Source organism: Patella vulgata, chromosome 9 (genome assembly GCF_932274485.2).
Source record: "Patella vulgata chromosome 9, xgPatVulg1.2, whole genome shotgun sequence".
NCBI lineage: Eukaryota > Metazoa > Mollusca > Gastropoda > Patellidae > Patella > Patella vulgata.
Window position 1 is genome coordinate 10,412,665 of NC_065887.2, and position 22,459 is coordinate 10,435,123.

A 22,459-nucleotide genomic window follows, 5' to 3' on the forward strand; every position below is an offset into this window, starting at 1 on the left:
ACGAAGAAGTTCGGAACCCTGTCCAGCGCCGAATTTACCTATAGGCTTGGAAGTCTCAAGAACTAGGAGGCCTCTGGCCAAGGTGTGTATTATTTTTAACACTGTGACGGGCCTTTTGCATACGCACTTTAGTCTTAAACATTGTATGGTCACATTTGCAATGTGACGTAGGCGAATTTCGTCCACAGACATGAATGGGCGTGAAAACCCTCAACGGGAATTTATAAAAGCACAAATTGTGGCCACATTTGTGTCACAAATGGGGATCGGTAAAATATGGATATTAAAAATAAGGAATATAGGCCATAATCATTATCTCTCATTAAATGACTAAACATTAATTGATTAAAACTGGAAGTGTTCAATTTATTTCTACATGTTGCTTTATTTTACATGGTGAATCTACCTACATTGGTTTACTGTGCCAATGTTGTATGTAGATATAAATAGTATTTCCACAGTCCGCGAATTACCTCCACCTCTTATTGAACTAACACACCTGCCCCGAGTTCACAAAGCATCCTCAGAATTTACTCAACTTTCAATCACTGTTTATGAGAAATATTTTTGATCCAGAAACACAACTGGCACAAAGTTTCTTATTGATGTATTTGATACATTAAAACAACAAAAGTTTTATAGAGGCCTATATTTTGAGTAAACTCTTAATTTAAGTCTGAGAATGCTGTGAACTCGGGACAAGGTAAACCCATTGCAAAAATTCATTTTGATCTGCTTCAAAGTCGTCCCATACGGCCATACCCAGGACGGTCATAACGCATGACACGCTGGACAGTTTTCCGGGGCCCCGTGAGCATAAGGTATCATATGCTAATCTATGTATCGTTCGTTCGTTCCTGGGGTTTTACGTCCATATCAACCTATTGGATATCGCAGACAATCTATGTTTGTTGTGACTTGGTGTTTGAAGTACAAATACATTAAATATATGTTTAAAGGGACAATAACACTCTTGCTGGCTTGAAAGCTCCAGAAAATAAATAATATCTCTATCTAAGTACTAGATGTTTAAATGTCCTACCTGTTGTGTAAATTATCCATTACATCCTATTTTACGTGTCCAGAGGGTTCGAAAATATTTTTAAATCGAAGTTTCATTTGAAAAGGTTTACGTTAGACGTTTCAAACCATTATGTTGAATTTTTCAAAATTTTTAAATTAGGTGTGTTAAAATGAAATTTGTATCACCAATTAATTGGAATATTGTAAAATAGTACAATTTGTTGACCAGAATAAAGATTGAGACATATTATTCAGTTACAACAAGAGTGTTATTGTCCCTTTAATTATTTTATCGACCATTTACATTTATAATCCTGTGAGTGGTTGTATAAATAGGGGCCTCGATGCACTACTTTTCCCGGGGCGCTATAATGATGTTAAGACGGACCAGTGCCCCCACCCTTCATTCTGTATATATGAGTAGGTTTTTTTTTAATATATTTAACTCTTAATGGTGATCTGTTTTCTGCAGGCTACTGGTGCCAGATTAGGAATGGTTTTACAGAATATATCAAGTATGGGAATAGCTCTAGTCATAGCTTTTGCATTTGGTTGGCAACTAAGTCTGTTAGTTGTGGCCTTCATACCTCTCATTATCATATCTGGTGCCGTACAAATCAAAATTCTTGCTGGTGTCGCCGGTAAAAACAAGAAAGCTTTGGAAAGCGCGGGAAAGGTAAGCTCTTTATCTAAACTATTATATTCCCTTAAAATATAAGTAATATACAGAAGCAACACGGGGGACGTAAGTCCGGAGCTGTTGTGTCAATTTATTACGCAATGTCTAAAGCTCGAGAGCATTAAACAACTTAAAATACAGACACTCGCACGTGCTTTGCAATTAAATACGTCACGCGGGTCCAAAATTTCAACTAATATAAATAATGTACGCTTGACACATTGCCGTACCATCATTATTTGAAATAATGGTAAGCCAACATCAAAGGATGACGTCACATTCCCTTAAAATACAGATGTGACGTTGAAAAAACGGGATGAACTTTCTCGGCCAATGCAGGGATCGAACACAACCTCCAGACTGGCGAGCCAGCGTCTTACCCACTTAGCCACCATGGCTCGCCATGGAAACCAGTACGTCACTGACCCAGTTGCAGAATCGACTAATAATCATTCTATGTAATATTGTGTTACAGGTAGCTGTAGAATCATTGGATAATGTACGAACGGTGGCATCATTGTCGCTAGAGAATAGATTTTACCAGGTATACCTACAGAAGCTTCGCACACCTTATAAGGCAGCTCTGAAGAAAGCTCATCTGGCAGGTGCGGCCTTTGGATTTTCGCAAGCAATTGTTTTCTTTTCCTATGCTGCCTCGTTTTATTTTGGAGCCTATTTGGTTCAGCAAGCTGAGATGAACTATGTATCTGTCTTCAGGTATGAATACCACTTCTATTTCACTTTCTATTGTTTTTAATGATTTTACAAAAATATTCGCCAATTGATCTGATTCATGGCAGCCTTTTTTTTCTTTATATTTAAATCGATTCAGTATGGCTAAATATATTTGTTATGGCCAGCTCAGTTTTTGTCAAGGTCGTTGAGATAAATAAGGTTAAGGCACGTGATTGTTGGCGAGATTGTAGGTTAGGGTTAGGGTAAGCATTGGGGCTAGGTCCAGGGTTAGCGTTAGGGTTGGGATTAACGCTAGTCCCATTTACATCTCGTTACCTATCACGAAATCTTGAGCTGGCCTTATCATTTAGCACTAATCATTAAGTTTTCGCCGAAGAAATGCATCAAAACATATATTATGAAACACACCGTATATACCACCTTTTAGTGAAGTCTATCTTATTAATGGATTCACGATGGCTCAGTGAATAAGGCAATGGCTCACTAACCCAGGAGGTCACGTGTTTGATCCCGGTCGCTGTAAAGTTCAAGCCTGATTCACCCATTTAATTGGTGTATGACGAAAGACTTGGCAAAAAAACCCAGCGTCATGCAGTGCAAGTAAAGGAACAATTGAAAGTTGGAATTAAAAGAAGCTCCGCTCTCAGGGCAAAGGGGCAATTAGCGGTTGGATAGTAAGAAGCGCTTCTGTCAGTGCAGAAGGGCATTTGGCGGTTGGAATTGAAGGAAGAGCCGCTGTCAGGGCAAAAGGGCAATTATTAGCGGCTGGAATTGAAAGACGAATAGACGGAAACGACGCTGTCGGGGCAGCATTTCTCTCATGGCCCCAACGCCGGATTAACCATGGGGCACAGGCCCCAGGGCCCCCCACATTAGAGGGCCCCCCACAAAAATATCAGTTGCGTCCAGCCCCCTCCTCTAGAAATGCCATCATTTCATAGCACTCGCATTGATTGATCCACTGAAATAACGCCAGAATGCGCTAATTTTGTGGCAGAATTTTATTTTTTTCTGGGGTAGGTACTTCTAAATGGTTCCACACAAGTGCCTGAAATGCCAGGAAATCACGTTTCCGGCCTCCAATTTCTGAAAAATTCCCAGGGGGAGACCCCCCCCCCCCCCGACACCCTTGCGGGGCTTCGCGACTTTGCCGGCCACAGCTCTGCGGTCGGTGATCAGGCCCCCCCCCCACATGTTCCAGGCCCCAGGGCCCCCACCATGGTTAATCCGGCGTTGCATGGCCCTGATGGTTTAGAAAATTAGGACGTTACACCTTATCTTTTTCTACCTTCTTAATGTCTTCCAGAGTTTTTGTTGCTATTGTATATGGTTCGTATGCTTTGGGTCAAGCCAGTGCATTTGCTCCGGACGCGTCTAAAGCGAAAGTAGCAGCTAAAGATATATTTAAACTATTAGATCGTCAACCTACTTTAAATAGTGATAGTTTGACTGGTAATAAACCAACAGAGGTAAGATGATCGATAATCAAGGGTGGGCTCGAACTCGGACCGATCGCCGTGGTTTGAGGGTCCAGGGGGATCAGGGCCCCATCGGCGCCGATTGGAAAAAATAAATAAAACTCATCCATTGAAAAATATATCAACCTACATCCCGTTTGCGGGAATGTACAATTAATCTAGTTTCGTTTTCTTGTCATGTCACTTGTTCCTCACCGCGAAGGATGATCCAAGTAAACCAGTCCGCTCTTGTAGATTTTTGTGCCAGTATAATAAACCAACAAAGGTAAGCTGATTGATAATCAGGGGCAGGTTCGGACTCAGACCGATTGACGTGGTTTGAGGGTCTAGATGGATCAGAGCCCCATCGGCTACGTATGGAAAAAATAAATAAAATTAATCCAAGTAAACCAGTCCACCCCTGTAAATAATTGTGCTAGTATATCAAAAATGAAAAAGTCGACTAGGTGTATTCATATAAAAACTACAGCAAACTATCGTGGCCGCATTTGGCCTCTGTTTTTGTACTTCTGACACTTTGTGTGATCATGCCAAGCAATGAACTCCCATCGCAGTGTTATTTATCCAACTCTGTGTAAAGTGTCCTTAAGGGCTGTTTTGCCAGTAAGTTGAGTGAAACTATTAGTAAATGTGTGAAATATTATCTGTTACAGATAACGAGTAAAGTTGAGTTTAAAGATGTTGAGTTCCAGTATCCAACTCGTCCAGATGTTAAAGTTCTACAAGGTTTAAATATATCAGTGAATCCAGGTGAAACATTAGCCCTGGTAGGTAGCAGTGGGTGTGGCAAATCAACAACCGTACAAATACTAGAAAGATTCTATGATCCACAATATGGCGTCGTGGTAAGTACGAAAGGGCCCGTTTTGTTAATCCTTGATTGGCATTGAAAAGCGACTAAGCACAATAATCAAAAACATGCTGTACAGCAAATCAAAATGTGCATAGATTAGCATGGGACCCTAGGCTCGTGGAGTCCCCGGACAACTGCCTAATGTGCTATCGTGCCCTTGCGTTATGGTGGCCGTGGTTGTACCACTATCACTTTATAACTGATGATTATAGAATTATAAATATAAACTTTATTTATATCGTGAAGGAACAGTAACATAATGTAAATGTATAAGCTCACAGTACTTGCATGGTGCATAACTGAAGACTGGACCATATAGATCCCCTCCTACTTCCATGGTTTATCAAATTTACCTTTCGATTCCCCGGTTGTACGTGACAAGGATTAGGGTCGCCTGTCTAACCTCGTGGGTTTTCTCCGAGTCCTCCGGTTTCCTCCCATTGCCAAAGACCCCTACGCACAAGCGAATTATGGAAATAAAAAATTGAACCGTATGTCAGCCCCGAAATGACCTAGTTTGTGTCGAGTGGACGTTAATCTCTCTCTCTCTCTCTCTCTCTCTCTCTCTCTCTCAAAGTAATCTTTACTGAGAGAAAGTATGAATTACACAGACGTTTTATTTATAATATATTTCAGTTATTAGATAAGTATAATATAGAAGCGTTAAATATACAATGGTTGAGATCCCAGATGGGTATGGTATCACAAGAACCTGTATTATTTGATAGAAGTATAGCTGATAACATAGCTTATGGTGATAACTCGAGAACAATTCCAATGGATGAAATTATTGCAGCAGCTAGAAAAGCTAATATACACGAATTTATTAAAGAATTACCATTGGTTAGTCACGATTATCGTCTTTATTAAACATTTACTTCACCCACATTCAGAGCATAAACGTCTTCTGTATCAAACATCAGTCACCCAGATCCAGAGTATAAACATTCTCTGTATCAAACATCACCCACATTCAGAGCATAAACGTCATCTGTATCAAACATCGCACAGATTCAGACTATAAACATTCTCTGTATCAAACATCACCCAGATCCAGAGCATAAACATCTATGTATCAAACGCCACAACGATCCAGAGCATAGAGCATAAATAATCTCTGTATCAAACACCACAGCGATCCAGAGCATAAATAATCTCTGTATCAAGAGTTTCTAAGAGTAATAGCTCGATTACAATCGATTGTAATGTCGGGAACACATATATAGATTGCAAGGAAACAATCACTTTTAATGTAAGTAACACGACAATGACCTTGCCAGGCAACAGTATAATCAATTTTTATGCAGGTAACACATATATAGCCTTTCCACGCAACACCAATACGCCCAGCAATTTTTTTTTTGAAGTATGGTTTTCATGTTTTCGGGGGGATGGACAATGGTTAGATCTAAACAAAAAAAACCCCATTAACCCGCAGCAGTATTTAGATTCGCCTATTATTATCAAATACTGTCACATTTTGACAAATAGATCAGATTAAAAAGTTTAATGACTAACTCTGCCAGAAAATTCAACATCGTATAACAAATCTAGCAAGTTTTGGAGAAAATCTTCAAGATTTTATACGGCATTTACAAAAATTATGGACCGACGGATTGGGTTGGGATGACGGCAAAATTCCGTATGAAAATATTTGTAGAAACGCTTCAGATTAATATTAATAATTCCATGCTCACAATGATTTCAGGTTTACAGAATAGGTTTAGTTATCGTCTGAATTTTTATAAATATTATTTTTAATTTCAGGGATATGAAACTCGGGTTGGAGAAAAGGGGACACAACTTAGTGGAGGACAAAAACAACGGGTAGCCATTGCTCGTGCTCTGATTAGAAATCCTAAAATACTCCTTTTAGATGAAGCCACGTCTGCATTAGATACAGAAAGTGAAAAGGTATTAATTAGGTGTCTGTGTTAGTTACCGGTGTCCATGAAGTTACTCGTATCTAGCTTTCTACTTCAACAATATTTGCCCTAGAACGTTCACTCGCTAACCAGGAGTTCCTCGGGGTTTTCGGGTGTGGTTTTCCCTTGTCAGTGGTGCAGGACGGAGGGCCTGACAAGGACAGTGTTTATTCGAATAACTGAGACCCCGTGTACACATTGGAGTGCACATAAAAGAAGTTGGTATGCGAAATAAGAGTATAGATCGTAGCGCCACTATCCAGGCAAAATTTATGGCGTAACCCCGTTTACAGTGGCCCAGAGTAGAAGTGTTGAGAAGATGTAGATAGTATTCACAAACAGATACAATTGATTTGCGTTTTTGTCTTGTCTTGTCGTCCCAATTCTGCCTAACCCGGGACGATTTCTCTCATGCACTACTATTTATGTATATGGGAGCCACGGTGGCTAAGTGGGTAAGACGCTGGCTCGCTGACCTGGAGGTCGCGTGTTCGATCCCAGCATTGGCCGAGAAAGTTCATTGGGATTTTCCCGCGGTGTTTCCTCTCCTTGTTAGTGGTGCAGGACGGAGGGCCTGACAAGGACAACTGTCTAGTAGTTCGGATGGGACGAAAAATCGAGACCCGTGTATACATTGGCGTGCTCGTAAAAGATCCCTTGGCAGTTGCAATTCGATATAAGAGTAGGTCATAGTGCCACTGCCCGGGCAAAATTTTCCTCATAGCACACTGTATGGCGTTTGCCCGTCTTAGCCCAGTATGAGAGCAGAACAGTAGGACGTTAAACCCCATTTCAATTCATTTCATTTATGTATACTTTAAAGATATTTTGTTTATGGAGTTTTTGTTTGTTGTAGGTTGTACAAGAGGCATTAGATAAAGCAAGACAGGGTCGAACTACTATAGTTATAGCACATCGTCTATCAACCATACATAACGCTGATAAAATAGCTGTTATAAGACAGGGACGCGTCATAGAACAAGGCAACCATAAACAATTAATGGAATTACGTGGATTTTATTACAAACTAAACACAGCCCAATCTAAAACTGAACTAGAGTGATATGGAATCCAGTGTTCCAATAGACGAAAGTGTTCAATAATGCTCTTAAAATGTGTTCTCATCGCCGCCGTCAGCATACTAAACTTAAACTGTGTATTTACAGTTAGCCCCGCTTAAGAACAGACACTGGACTGTAGTTGACAGACATTTTAATTCATAAATCGAAGATTTTAGTCGAAATTACTATAAGTATTTTGAGAACTATTCATTTCCCTTCCATTTTAAAATATTTGAATGGTTTATTTAGTCTTTTTTCTGTGTGACAGAATGTGAAACGGATTAGAACCATATAACAAAATAGTATACTAATTTCCTGCGTGCTTCCCCCTTGTCAGTGTTGCAGGACGGAGGGCCTGACAAGATAGCTCTCTAGTCGTTCGGATGGGACGAAAAACCAAAGTCCCGTGTACAAATTGGCGTGCACGTAAAAGATCCCTTGAAAGTTGGAATTCGATATAAGAGTAGGTCGTAGTGCCGCTGCCCGGGCAAAATTTTCCTCATAGCACACTATATGGCGTATGCCCGTCTTCATTAGCCCAGTTCGGAGCAGAACAGTAGGACGTTAAACCCCATTTCATTTCATTTAGTATACTAATTTTTGGATATGGCCGTCATTCAGGGCAGATATCTATTCTCGAAGTAGATAGTTCTCTGTGTAAAGTATAATCTGACAGATGCTGTGGACTATTTAAACATACATTATGCAAGAACTAAATCTGCCTATTGCGAGTCTTTCTTTAGGCCTGAAATGTTATCTAAATTATTAATTTAGACATCAATTGACTTAATCCAAACCATAATCAACTCTCGATGTCTTTGCTAGCCTACGATATTTTCTGGATTAGAATCCGATCTGCTGCTCAACGCTCATTGATGATTAAATCAAAAAATGGATAATCGAAATTTTAGGAATGATGATGCTAAATTCTTGGTTCAGAGTGAATCAATTTGACTGAAATTTTCAGCAAATATCCTTTACATCATCTAGTTTTTAACTATTATAGTGAAAACTGACAGCTCTTTATCTAATCTCCCATAATTTATCTGAAATTTTCAGCAAATACCCTTTACATTATCTAGTTTTTAACTACTATAGTGAGAACTTCCAGCTCTTTATCTAATCTCCCATAATGTATCTTTAACTAAGATTACAATTTATTTACATGTATTTAGCATTTAATCGTATTGCACTTAGTTTATTGGTCGACATTAGCACCAGTTCCCTTTATATGGAGCACGGTATTTTCTGTGCGAAAAAAATTTATTAAATTCAAAGTCCCCGAAAACAAATTGACTGTGCATTTAGAGTACATCTCCTGGGTGTCAGATCAGTTTGGATGCAGATCTATCGAAAAGAAAGTAAATCATTTCCTACCCGAAAAAGTGTCGGAAAAATATTGTCTTGCCACTCTCTCCACCCCTTGCGGGTTTGTTACTTGCCATTTTATTGAACCCAAATCAAGTTACTGAATGTGATAGTCTTTACGAATACCAAACAAATATGTGATATTTATAATATTTTAATAATTGTGTAGATTTTTGTGTATATCTAATAGAGGCTTTGTGTATGTTTATTCAGAGAATGAATAAATGAATTGGATGAATGAATTGATGAATGAATGGATGAATAAATGAATGAATGAAAATAAAGTTTAATGATTTAAAAGCAGTTTACTTTTATATACAGATCACAATTCTATGTTATGGAATACAATTACTGCTTGTTACTGAGCAACGTTTCGACTAGGCTTCTCTAGTCATTATCAAGCAATGGTGTCATTGAACCAATTTAGTCAGTTTACTTTTGTTTGTATTTCTATTTGTAAAGTAAAAACCAATGAATGAAATTAAAGTTGGACGATAAAAACGCTATTTGTTTTTGCTTGTATTTATATTTGCCAAATTGTTGAACCGGTTGGCCTATTTAGGCCTACAGTCCCTTGGTCTTTCTTTCGGTTCACTTGTTCTCAAGGCCTATTTGTTTTCAACGGCAATTCTCCCCAGTTATTTTACTAACCTTTAAAGACTCTCCATTTGTCAAAATTGAATATAATTTATGCACTCACTGGAGATTGTTTTAGGCGACCACAAATTTTTAGGGAGATCGGCGCAGGCCTTCAAAATTAGCCAAATCTTGGATTCTATTTTAATTTATCGATATCGGGGTCAGCATGATTTTGGGGTGGTTTTTTTTGGGGTTTTTTTTGGTAATTAATGGATACGGACAGATTTATTAATTAGACATCTTATTGCGCCGACTCTTTGCTAGGTGGTCCCCGAGAGTTCCCCTTGTCATTAAACCACACTGAGTGCTCCGATAGAACATAAATCGTATTTCCAGGAAAGCAATTTTATGCAAGTTGACATAAAGTTCATGTCATATTTCTTAAATAATGACTGTAACTAAGTAATGTCAGTACTAATGAATTGTTAAATTAGAACAGTAGACCAATGAACGGGAGAATAATTAATTTTGGTACTGTACTTATTCTACTTACGGTGAAGAAGAAAATATCAGTATATTAATTACGAAAATTGCGCTTGCCGAACTCAAGTAGCTTTGATTGTCACGTGCTGAAATCACATGACTGTGACGTCATACTTCAAGGTACCCGACGTCTGCATGCTGAATGTTGATGATAGCAGGAGAAAACAATAACACGAGACAAGTTCAGAGAGATGCTCTATAATTATAGATTATAGTTACGGTATGACAATAATAGGCGTATTGCACAAATAATATAGACTTGGGTCTGGTATTATAATTGCTGTTGACTGTAATAAATTGTAATGTCAAGAAGAAAAAAATTTTCAGTTCAGATCTGTTATGTTCAGTTCAGTTCAGTCAATCCCTTCAACTCCAAAGTTCTTATCGAGAAACACATTTCACTAGGTTCCACTTCTTATAAGTTCTTGACAGCTACGTCTAGTGGTAGTCTTTTAATAGTAATGTTAGCAATTTTTTATCAGGTTCATTTAAACTTACTTACTGTGTATAATTAGGCCTAGATTAACAGCCTAAACAGGACAGGAGTTTCATTTTGGGAAGGCCTACACAGACGTGTGACTACTGACAGCTCCCGAAATAATAATGTAAAATAAATTAGAATTGGTGATCGAGGACTGAGTGGTTCAGGCCTGGACATTCTTTGGGTTGTTTAAATTGTAACCATAGCCCCATACCTCCTTTCCCGGAAAGGGCAATCATGGACAAACTACTACTAGGCCCATGTCGAGTAATTAAATTATAAATAGTACCGGTACGGCGGTAGCCTAGAAGTTAATTTTATATACTAATAATATAGATCTACTACCTATAGGATAGGCGCGATTACTGCCATACTGTTTTGACTAGGCCTAGAGCTAGTTGTACTGTCATTTGGACTACCTGTAATCCGGTAACCTTGTAACTGCCTTCACACACATGCATGGTTAATGGTGATCTTATTATAATGTCTTCGTAAATAGACCTACCCTTTTGAAAGATTTTTTTTTTATTTGCTTTCCATTTCATCATCAGAATTATTGATATGAGGACCATGAAATAGGAATCCTACTACAATAAAAGTGTTGTCCAATCCAAGAAGTCGCAGATCAATTTAAAAGTATCCAGGAAGGGTGTCTTGGTGAGAATCATGACAACTAAAAGACATTTTACAAGACGATGTAAACAGGAGGGTATGTATAGTATAATTTGAATATTTGTTCATCATGGTTGCTAGTGAATGTGGAATAGATGATTACATGATCTATAACAGTGCATTTTTGGGGACAGTAAACTGGGCTAATCCCACTACTGAAAGTATGTGCCCCCACAGCATTGTTAAAATATAAAGAAGCATTGGGACAATACAGATGGTTTCCTCTAAAAACCAAGGGTTCTTGGTACTATTGGAAAAATTAAGAAATGAAAACCATCGTGTTTAAGTAACCATGGACATGGCACTTATAACACGAAGCACAGGGCGTCACATCCCAAAATTTCACTAGGATTTGTCGCAATTCAAAATTGTTCTCTGGCCACTCGCTACAACACAGGTAAATTGTGAGAGTGGAGATTCTGGTATTTGGCCAAAAATTAGTTATATATAATACAATATATTTTCCATAAATATATTTTTTTGTCATACATACCACGATTTCAGAATCTTCTTGATATAAAATAGGCTGAAACAGGGTGTATCTTTAATAATAATTTCAGTGCTAGAGAATCCTGACCTTATAAACGATGAAGAAACTAAGAAACAATTGGATGAAGTAGTGAAGAAACCCTGTCGATCTGTTTCTGAATGTAGTACATGTATTAGATTTTATGCTGAACATGCTACAATTAAAGAGTACCAGAAAAAAAAGAAAACCAGAAAGCTTTCAAAGTATGATGAAATGAGACAAGAGGTGGGAAAATACTTGTATATAATAATACGTAGGAAATTGAGTTTCTATTTAATTTGTTTGCTGTGTGACCTTATTCTGCTCACAGAACTATCTACTTCAAAAATAGATCTCTGCCCTGGGTGACTGTCATCGCCAAAAATTAAATACTACATTGTAATGCGGCTCTATTCAGTTTCACATCTGCCATACACATACATAAAAGCGGAATAAATATTTCTCAAAATTCTCGAAGTATACTTAGTGATAAAATGTCTGTCAATTAGCTTAGTGTCTGTTCTCAAGCGGGGCTAATTGTAAAATTGTTTAGTATCTTTGGACCCATATATCAATATTCCCGGGGCTTAATGTGCCCAAAGAGATGTACCGGATGCATCCCCTCGGCTTCGGCCTGCTTATCATTTTATCATCTGTTTTATAGATTGAATCGACAGCCTGGATACAATGTGACAGTTTAGCTTGTAGAAAATGGCGTCGTGTACCAGCTGAAGAAGTAGATATACTGGCAGAGAAAGAATGGTTCTGTAAAATGAATAAAGATTCAAACTATAACACATGTCTTGTGGAGGAGGAAGACACAGATAAATATGATAAAATGGCGCTAACTGTTGGTCTACAATATATTAAATCAGAATTTTGGGAAGGTTGTTTGGTGTGGGCCAAGATGCCGGGGTATTGTAGGTAAGATCCATAGTTTCCAGGGGTCGGTTGTTCAAAGCTCCGTCTGTTACTGGAATCCCCGTTAACTTGAACATGTCGTTAACTTGCCGTTATATTTAACGGGGGTGCTGGGCTCCGTTATCTGTTTACCGATGGTGTTAGTCGACTGTCAGTCGAAGTCTCTTTAGCAAAAAGTCATAGATTACTAGAGTTTAACAGATCGTTAAAATAACTTAGTTTTGAGCAACCGGCCCCTGGACTGTGTGGGCCTATACCATGGAGGAAAGTCAGTGATTTACAATTCCTTTCATGTAAATGTAACATCCTGAACTGCTTGCCATGAGACATTGGTAATTTATTGCTGGACTTTCTCAGGGGAAATTTTTCACAAGCCACTCGTCAATTGTACAGAATGAAATTTAACTTTTGGTTGCATTTATAAATAGTGAATATATTATATTTTGTATTTTAGTTGGCCGGCAGTTGTAACAAGAAGTTTAGAAACGGATGATTTTTGTCATCGTAATGAAAAAGATGAACCGATCATGTATCATGTTGAATATCTGGGTAAAACACACTCTCGTGGCTGGATCAAGAGAGCAGCATTAAAAATGTTTTCTGAAGGAAGGTTTGAGGAAGATCCAACTCAGGTTAATAAACTGATTTCTCGTTTACAAAGACTTAAATCCTTCATGTGTTTGATTTCTTATTATTCTGTTTTAGTTATAATTTGTTTTAGTCATGATTGATTAAAACAGATATGTCAGCTTCGGATGTCAGTTCAGTCGGTCACAACTTTTAACATAACAATGCTGTAAATTTCGTGCAGATATTAGGAAATATCCAGTCATTCACGACTGTTAAATAGAACTCAAATGACTGATTGATTCACGGTATCACCCGTGGGCTGGACCATTGGCGAACTACAAATAAAAGTTGTTGCTATACCTTTTCATAAATTAATAAATACCACTTCCACCTGTTTATCTGAGTTTCTGTTTGGAGCCAGCGGTTGTTCGCTTCACCCTCAACCCTTGTCCTTCCAGTCTTTTGACAAGGACCTGGGTTCAGCAAATGTTCCGGGCCCGGGTCCAGCAAGTGTTCTATTTGTACTAGTGGAAAAGGTAGTGCAGTCAGCACAGCACATATATCCCTCAACATGGAGGATCCTACAAAAATAAAACTACTTCGTGGTTATTTCACTATTCATGATGTCTTAATAAATTTAGTTGCCCGGGTGATAATGATCTCCTTTCAGTAAACAGGTATGTCTATTCGTGTATGTGATACACAGGGGACTTCAAAAAATCAAACGAAAATTCGGGTGTTATAAATTTCAGACGCAAACAACAAAGAATAAGAAGGGAAAGAAAAAGGCGTGTGTTGGTAAAAATTTAAAAACAACATTTAAAAAAGGAGAGACGGTAGAAGCAGCTTTAGATGAAGCCATAAAAATGATACCACTTTCTTACACTCAGAGATTAGACAAATGTATATTTAAATATACGTATATTGAGGAATGCAGCACCGAAGGTTTGTGCATGGATTTTTAATTTAAAAGATCATTTCGCGGTTTTAATTCGATTTAAAAGTAAACAGCAGTGTAGCTGTCCGGGGGGACTGTTCCTCATAGCACACTTTTAGGCAAAAGCCCGTCTTCATTATCCCAATCAATGTAGAAAAGTAGAACGTTAAACGCCATTTCGTTTCATTGCATTGTACATGAATTTAGAAATGGACGCATAACCATTCAACTAAAGTAAGTTTATTGCATAAAAAACGCTAACGGGGAGCAGCATACAATTACAAAATGAAAGAAAAATCACTTTAGAACATACATAAACTAGATAAATGCTGCCTTGTTCATTACTGTATAGCATTCTCGATAACCGTGTCAGATAGTTGGAACAGCAGTTGATTGGTGTTAAATACTGACCAGTATACGTTGTTCCATCTTTGTCAATTTGTTGTAATTAACTCGATTGGCAGCTGTCCCATTAAGGTCTATTACCTGTTATAGACAACTCAATCGAGTGGGCAAAGTAAAAAGACCCATTATGAAAAAGCGCTTTTCCCATGCAAACTTAAATTGCAAGGCCCAGGCGGAATAAACCCATTTTTTTTTTTAAAAAAAAAGGATAAGATTTATTATTCAAAAGGCCATCAAATTCTTCTCTATAGAAATTTTAAATAGACGACCCAGATTGGTCGACAGTGGCATCAAATTTATTTATAAATTAATTTGTTTCTTGAAGACCCTGCAAAGAACAAAACGATAGCCCCGTTTACAGAAAGCAAGAGCAACACCAAGGCAACCGAGATCAAAGGGACAGTTGAATCAACAGAGGTGAAACCACAACTAAAGAACACTGAATTAAATAATACACATAGTGAACCCAAAACTTGTGTGTCTTACAATACTACAGAAAATAAAACTGCAAATGACCCCAGTAAACAAAAAGCCATTGACTCACAGAGCAAGAAAAATACAGAGTTGAAATCTGACGAGAAAGATGTAAATATTGAACCGCCCGTGTCCGTTGTTCAATTTGATTTTGATAATTCACTTTTAAATAAAACGAAAGAAGAGAGATATTGTCTTGATGTTGAGGTACAGTTATTTATATTTTAAAATAATTTCAAAATAACAGACCATTTAACTCTTTTCAGAAGTAGCTGAGAGTTGAAAATTTCATCTTTTAAAATTGAGTAATTTTACTCTGGTCTTCTCATTTTCAGAAGTACATGTAGCACTGAAATTTGTATGTTGGATCATTTTAGAAAGTTTCATTTTAATGGTACCTTATAATGTAAAACAACAAAACCATTGTAAATTTCAGATGTATACGAAAAATGAGAGGGCATTTGAACACGATGTATTGAGATTTCTGATGAGGAACGATATTAAGTATAAAGGTTTACCTAAAATGCAGAATGCACCAGAATCTATGTTCCAGATATATTTAGCTGTACATGAAAGAGGTGGATATACAGAAGTAAAGTATCTAGTTTCTAGATTCAGTTTATTATTAATACAAACATGTTTTGTTAGACCACACCAATTTCATTTTCATTTCTTGAGATAAATGAATATCAACTTGAATCACATGAAAGGTGTTTTGTTTAAAATTTCAGTTGTACGTGACAAGGAATAGTGTCGCCTGTCCAACCTCATGGATTTTCTCTGGGTCTTCTAGTTTCCCCCCACTGCTAAAGACCCCTAGGTCGACTGTCAAACCTCGTGGGTTTTCAATGTCTTTTTGCCAAAGAAAAAAGAAGGAAAATTTATTACAGAACAGAAAATATCAAAATTGGTGTTACCTGAGTCGGATGCAAACAAATTTTGTAATAAAAAATCTGAGCACAATTATTTTTTATGGAACCAGGGTGGCTCGGGGATTAGATCCGGGTGTTTGCTTACAATGTACCTCCTGGTTTTCCAACCTAGTTCCCCTTATCAGTGGTTCAGGGTGGGGGCCTGGAAAGCATTGGTGTCTAGTTGTTTGGATGGAACGAAAAACAAACTTTACAGTTGGAATTTGAAGAAGAGTACGCATAAAGCCCGCTTTTTGGACGAAATTCCATCAGTGGCACACTGCATGGCGTTTGCGCATATTTAATAGCCCGGTTGGTACAGAAAATTCAACCCCATTTGATTTCAATTCTATTTATTTGCAATCTGATTATAATACTGATCTATGTTTGTTACAATGATGGACCCAATCTGATTATAATACAGATCTATGTTTCGTTTCGGTTTTTGTTTATACTTTCGATGGACTATACTATAAAGATCTGACCAGTTGTAGTGGGAGGAGGCGTCAGGGGTCGTACGAGCGGCTTTTGACCTTTGACGTCAGAGATTGACGTTTCTAGTGGTTTACCCACAGCTCCGTGCATCGCATGCCAAGAAGTCGTCGTAACAGATGGTTTCGTTGGTTGATCCCTCGCACCATCCAGAACGCAGATTATATAACAAACTCTTCCAGATCTAGTGTAGTAAAGACAAATAAAACGAAATTTTGAACTATAAAAAACGGAACGAAATAGGGTCTGTGTTTTAATCAGAATGATTTATTTGTCGATATTATAGGTGTGTAAAAAGCGACAGTGGATGACAGTTTGTAGAGAGGTAGTTAACACGCATATCATAGGAAGTTCTTCAAACTGTATCAAAAATTTCTATGAAAGGTATGTTTCAAAAATTTCTATGAAAGGTATGTTTCAAAATATTTGTCAGATAAATGAAAATTATCTTCTGCTAAATTCGTTATTTACACACATCAGACGGTTTAAAGAACGTGTAATTTTTCTTTATTATCAGTGAGTTTCCCAATGCAGATATTGGCCAAACAATAACATGCAAAATATGCTTGCCAACATGCAAGAACCTTTCGAAAGTAGGGAATTATTTCATTTATAAATTGAGTACCTGCTGGGTTTGAATACAATTTATATAAAGATCGCCAAGTGTAAGACTAAATCCTATAGTGACTTGTCACCTTAAGGTACCAAATGAAACTTAATAGGAGAATATTTAGTAACCGGTTAGGTGTCTGTAGTGAATTTAATTCCTGTCGTGGTAACACTGTTGTGTCATCATGGCCGCCGAGGGGATTTTTAGAAAACACGAGCCTTCTACACCTGTGGCTGTGCAAGGACTATGCAAAAATGGGTTTTTTAAATGTATCCCTGCATAACCAGAGTGGGGCATCGGGGCTTCAGAGCGATGTACCTGTGTGTCATGTTATATAAGATGATGTGTTGTATTTGTAGATATTTATATCCGTATGAATTGTATATAAAAGGAGAAGATTTTGCCTCGTATATCAAGGATTATAGTAATAAGAAAACCGTGAGGAAGAAAGGAAGTATACCACCCCCACCTACTGTTGATCAGTCGAGTACAGATAGTAACAAACAGTTGTTAATTACAGCCAGTCCTATACAAGGATTGCCAGTTTCAGATACGGCGGGAAATTTTGAATGTATGTTGAAAAAGTCCTGGATTAAACCACTTTCCCACACAGTCATGTTAAGTTTGTTGCTCGGGGATTATTTACAAGGATATTTTCCTAAACCCCTCCCCGACCATATCACTGAGATCCAGACCTACTGTTCTAGTACCGTTCCAGGGGTTCACCCAGAAATGTCTATTATAATGTGGGCAACTATTCGTTACCTATACCCAAGTCCAAAGCATTCCTTTTAGGGGCAAACGAAGGTGGTTCAACTAGTGGATGACCCGGGGCTTCACGAATTGAAAGTAGTATAACCCCGCAACTAGATGCGGTAGGCCAACGCCACCTAGCCTATATGTTACTCTCCGGTCCAAGCTACCCTTATACACCAAATTTCAGCCTCGGGACGGCCCTAGTGTAGCCGCCAACCCTGAACTGATCAGACAAAAGACAATCACAAATATTAGTAAAATTGTCACTGAATAGTTTTATTGTTCAAGTTAAATCATTTGGCACAAACGTTCCATATAAATATTCAAAAGAACATCCTACTGTTTCCTCCAGAAACTTTATATTTTAGCAAGTGATCTTATTATTTTTAAGTATTATCCGAGTGTTCTGCTGATATTCAAGAAATGTTGGATAACTTGGAGAAAGAGGAAAGTTTATGTGGTCTAGAGGAGGGTAAGTTTGATCTAGTAAATCATCGCACTCCGGTTATATCAAGTGGCCGAGAAAAAAAAATAAGTACCCTATTTGAAGTGGAATAATTCAAAAGGTATTGTATTTGTGCCAATCTGATTAAAACACAGATCCTATTTCATTTCGTTTTTTATGATTCAAAATTGTGTTTTACTTGTCTTTACTACACTAGGATCTGGGGAAGAGTTGTTATATAGCCCGTATTTTGGTTGATGTGAGGGATTAACCAATGAAACGGTCTGTTACAGCGAGTTCTTGGCGCACGGTGCGCGGAACTGTGGGTATCCCACTAGAAACATTAACGCTGATTGGTTATTCAGAATGTAAGACATCGGAGGGTAAAAAGTCCCCTGTATAACCCCTGACGCGACCTTCCACTACAACCGGTCAGATCTTCATGTAGTCGAGGCTATCAAAAGTATAAAAAAACGAAGTATAGATCTGTACGTTAATCAGATTGCAATTTGTACCTATATCATTTAACATTTCACATGTGGTACAATATAGATGTTTGATAACTTCACTCCAATCTAGTAATCCATCACACTCCTGTGATTTAGACATGATTTAAAATCATTAATTGGCACTCAAGAATACGTTTTCTATAAAGAGAAAAGGACTTAAAATGTCGTTTTCCCTAACATTTACCATGTTGAGCTAAAAATGGACACCGGAAATATGTCACGCCTAAAAACTCCTATAGGCAAAATGAGAACTAAAATTGATATATTTCTCATCCCAGTTTATTTGTAAAAATGTTCTGTTCCCGCTACAGGTCAGAAATAGCACTTGCCTATTTGACAAAATATAGTTTGGGGTTGTTTTTTATTCGATTGAAACAGAGGTCCCGTGTACACATTGGCGTGCACGTAAAAGATCCCTTGGCAGTTGGAATTCGATATAAGAGTAGGCTGTAGCGCCGCTGTCCGCTCAAAATTTCCCTCAAAGAATACTGTACATGTGTATGCCCGTCTTCATTAACCCAGTCGGAGCAAAACAGTAGGACGTTAAACCCCATTTCATTTCATTTTATTGGATTGCGTGAAAAACTTAGGTGCAGCCATGTGTGTCGTCATACATGTAAAAACGTGCAAACATTTGTCTTATAAAAAGCATCCTTCAATATTCCATGAGTACTTTATTTTTCAGATGTGACGGCAGCTAAGAATAAACTTGGTATAGATATAACATTTTTTGATGAAAGTCCACCAGTTAAAGACGATGTTAAAACACCATCAGAATTTGAGGAGGCAGATTTACCAAGTAAGTTAGGTTAGCATTTTTTGTAAAAAATCCAACAATCATAGGAGAAAGTGAGATGGGTTTTTTTATCATTTCTTCAATAAGTTACTAGCTATTTATAACAGTTCCCCGGTCGTAGTGACAAGAAGTGAGATTGTCCGGTTTCCTCCCACTGCTAAAGACCCCTACATGCGAGCGAATTATTGAAATAAATTGAACAATATGTTAATCCCGAAATGACCTAGTTTGTTTCAAGTCGGTTTTAAACCCTCTCCAACTGTCTCTATTTCAGTTGAATCTGCCCAAGAAGTACCTGAATATGAAGTGAGTGATCCTATGAGCGACATGGAAAGTCAGGAGGAATTATTCCATGAGATGCAAGCCCTACAAGATGGTATGGAGATGATAGATAACGTCCTTGAACAATTATGATAATTATAAATTAATGTAGAAATATTTATTTTCTTATTTAATCCATGAAATGGAAGAACTTCAAGATTATAATACTTAATTGCAGTAATATTCTTATTGGCTATATTATACTTGAAATAAGTCGTACTTTTCATAAGGACAGTTTCATGGATGGACAAGGTACACTTTTATGGATACACAATTACTGTGTTTATTACTATATTGTTTTGGTGAGGATACTCTCAAAAAAAATGAAAAAGATGAGTTTCCTCGCTTAAATGTTGCATAGTAATAAATAAGTAATTGTGTATCCATAAAATTATCATATTGTGTTTACATGTTCAATTGCTGAATATGCCTATCAAAGAAGTTTCATTTATGCCCATGAAAGTCCTGATTTCCAAATGAACTTGTTTACAAAAATGTATCTCTTATTTCTTTGAAAAAGGTTATCAATTTTGTGATTTGTAAAATAAGGGGAAGGGTGAAGGGAATGTTTATATTTTTTGAAAGTAGCCAATTTGAAATAAGCTAATGTCCAAACCTAAACTATTTTTCATAGACAATTAAAAAACTTATTACTGCTTTAAAGTGTGGATCACTTTCACAATGAATTTATAAAAAATATATTGTACATATGTATAGTTAAGATTAGTGCTGGATTTAAATGAAGAGAGGCCTTGGGCTATCTCCCGTCCCCTTCCGACTAGAGGAAGAAGAAAATGTGCTTTAAACATAGCCGAGAATGAGAATGATGAAAGTGCGTGTAAGTAAATCCAAATATTTACACACCTTGGTCTTAAATATTAAGTATGTGGCAAACCTCGTGGGTTTTCTCCGGGTCCTCCGGTTTTCCCCACTGCTAAAGACCCCTACGCGCAAGCGAATTATGTAAATAAAATTAAACCATGTTAGTCCCGAAATGACCTAGTTTGTGTCGAGTGGACGTTAAACCCCATCTCTCCCTCTCTCATAAATATTAAGGCCCTACACTTCAGCCTGCCAAGCATATAGGTAAATCCTAGATCTCGAGGCCCTAGGCTTGGGCCTGCCAAGCATATAGGTAAATCCTAGATCATGTGGCCTGAAGCCTGCCAAGCCTATAGGTATATCCTGGATCTCAAGGCCCTAGGCCTGAAGCCTGCCAAGCATATAGGTATATCCTGGATCTCGAGGCCCTAGGCCTGAAGCCTGCCAAGCATATAGGTAAATCCTGGATCTCGAGGCCCTAGGCCTGAAGACTGCCAAGCATATAGGTAAATCCAGTACTGGTTAAGATTTATAAAGTCTATAGATCTACATTATCTGTACATATAAGATATTATTTATTTATTATTTTTTTTTAATGAAATATGTTGGGGGATTACAGACATTAAATTTCCAAATGTTAATGAATTATTTTATTTGTTAAGTTTGAAATAAAACATTTTAATTTGGAGTGTTGATTAATTATTTATCATGCAGTTTTAAGATCATAGGACAAGAATTCTGATTTGTTGTCAATCTCACTAATTCTGATTTCTTGTCAGGAACAGTGTCTAGTTGTTCGGATAAGACAGAAAAACCAGGTCTTGTATACACTGGGTTGCACGAAAAAAAACCCACAAAAAACGCTTGACTGACAAGAGTTGACAGTAGCACCGCTGACTGGGCAAAATTTCCCTCATAGCACACTGCATGATGTATGCCTATCCTCATTATTCCAGTTGGAGCAGAACATTGGTGCATTAAAGGAGGCAGGCTTTTTAACTAAATATCATCCACAGTCTTCGACATTGCAAACACAACTTATTGATCAACTTAAATCCACAGTGATGTTAACTTAATTGAAAAAATGGGCTCTGATATCCAATATTTAAGCCACGGTGAACATTTTAAAATTGGCACACAAATCGTGTGCCAGAATGCTTTTGAGGGGAGAATAGTACCAATGTAGACTGGAATAACCAGATGCCAAAGAATGCTACTCAATTGGATTTCTTGAAACTGAAACGATTGAATGTAGATCAGTTTATATACATTCATATTACATTATTATATGGTTGCGACCCATTTGTGTCCATTTTTAGGTGCTAAAGATTAAGTTCATTTAAACCCCATATCTTTTCATTATCCTTCTGCAAAGATAGGTTGTCATGCAACAAAAATAATACAACTGCCAAGTTGTCAGACATCCACAAGGGTTGTGGCAATGTCGCATATTTTCTTGGTAATATAAACATTTACAAGACATTAAGTAATTATCAGAAATCATTAAAATTTGTTTGGCTTCTAGTTCTTCTCAATGAAAACCATTATTATACAAAACCAGTCCTATCTTGATGTGCATGATGGACTGGGGCGATAATACACAACCACATTTCGGTGTGGGAAT

At 37.5% G+C, this 22,459-nt stretch overlaps 1 protein-coding gene across 1 annotated transcript; it reads left to right on the forward strand.

Moving 5' to 3' along the window:
• Window positions 1–12,601: 12,601 nt before the first annotated feature.
• Window positions 12,602–20,220, forward strand: LOC126831670 (AT-rich interactive domain-containing protein 4B). Its single transcript, XM_050562290.2, has 10 exons — window positions 12,602–12,790; window positions 13,242–13,419; window positions 14,110–14,302; window positions 15,025–15,380; window positions 15,610–15,765; window positions 16,863–16,960; window positions 17,546–17,757; window positions 18,334–18,414; window positions 19,582–19,695; window positions 19,967–20,220. The coding sequence occupies exons 1-10, from the start codon at window positions 12,639–12,641 to the stop codon at window positions 20,104–20,106; spliced, it is 1,680 nt and encodes a 559-aa protein (XP_050418247.2). The 5' UTR covers window positions 12,602–12,638; the 3' UTR covers window positions 20,107–20,220.
• The last annotated feature ends 2,239 nt before the right edge of the window (window positions 20,221–22,459 follow it).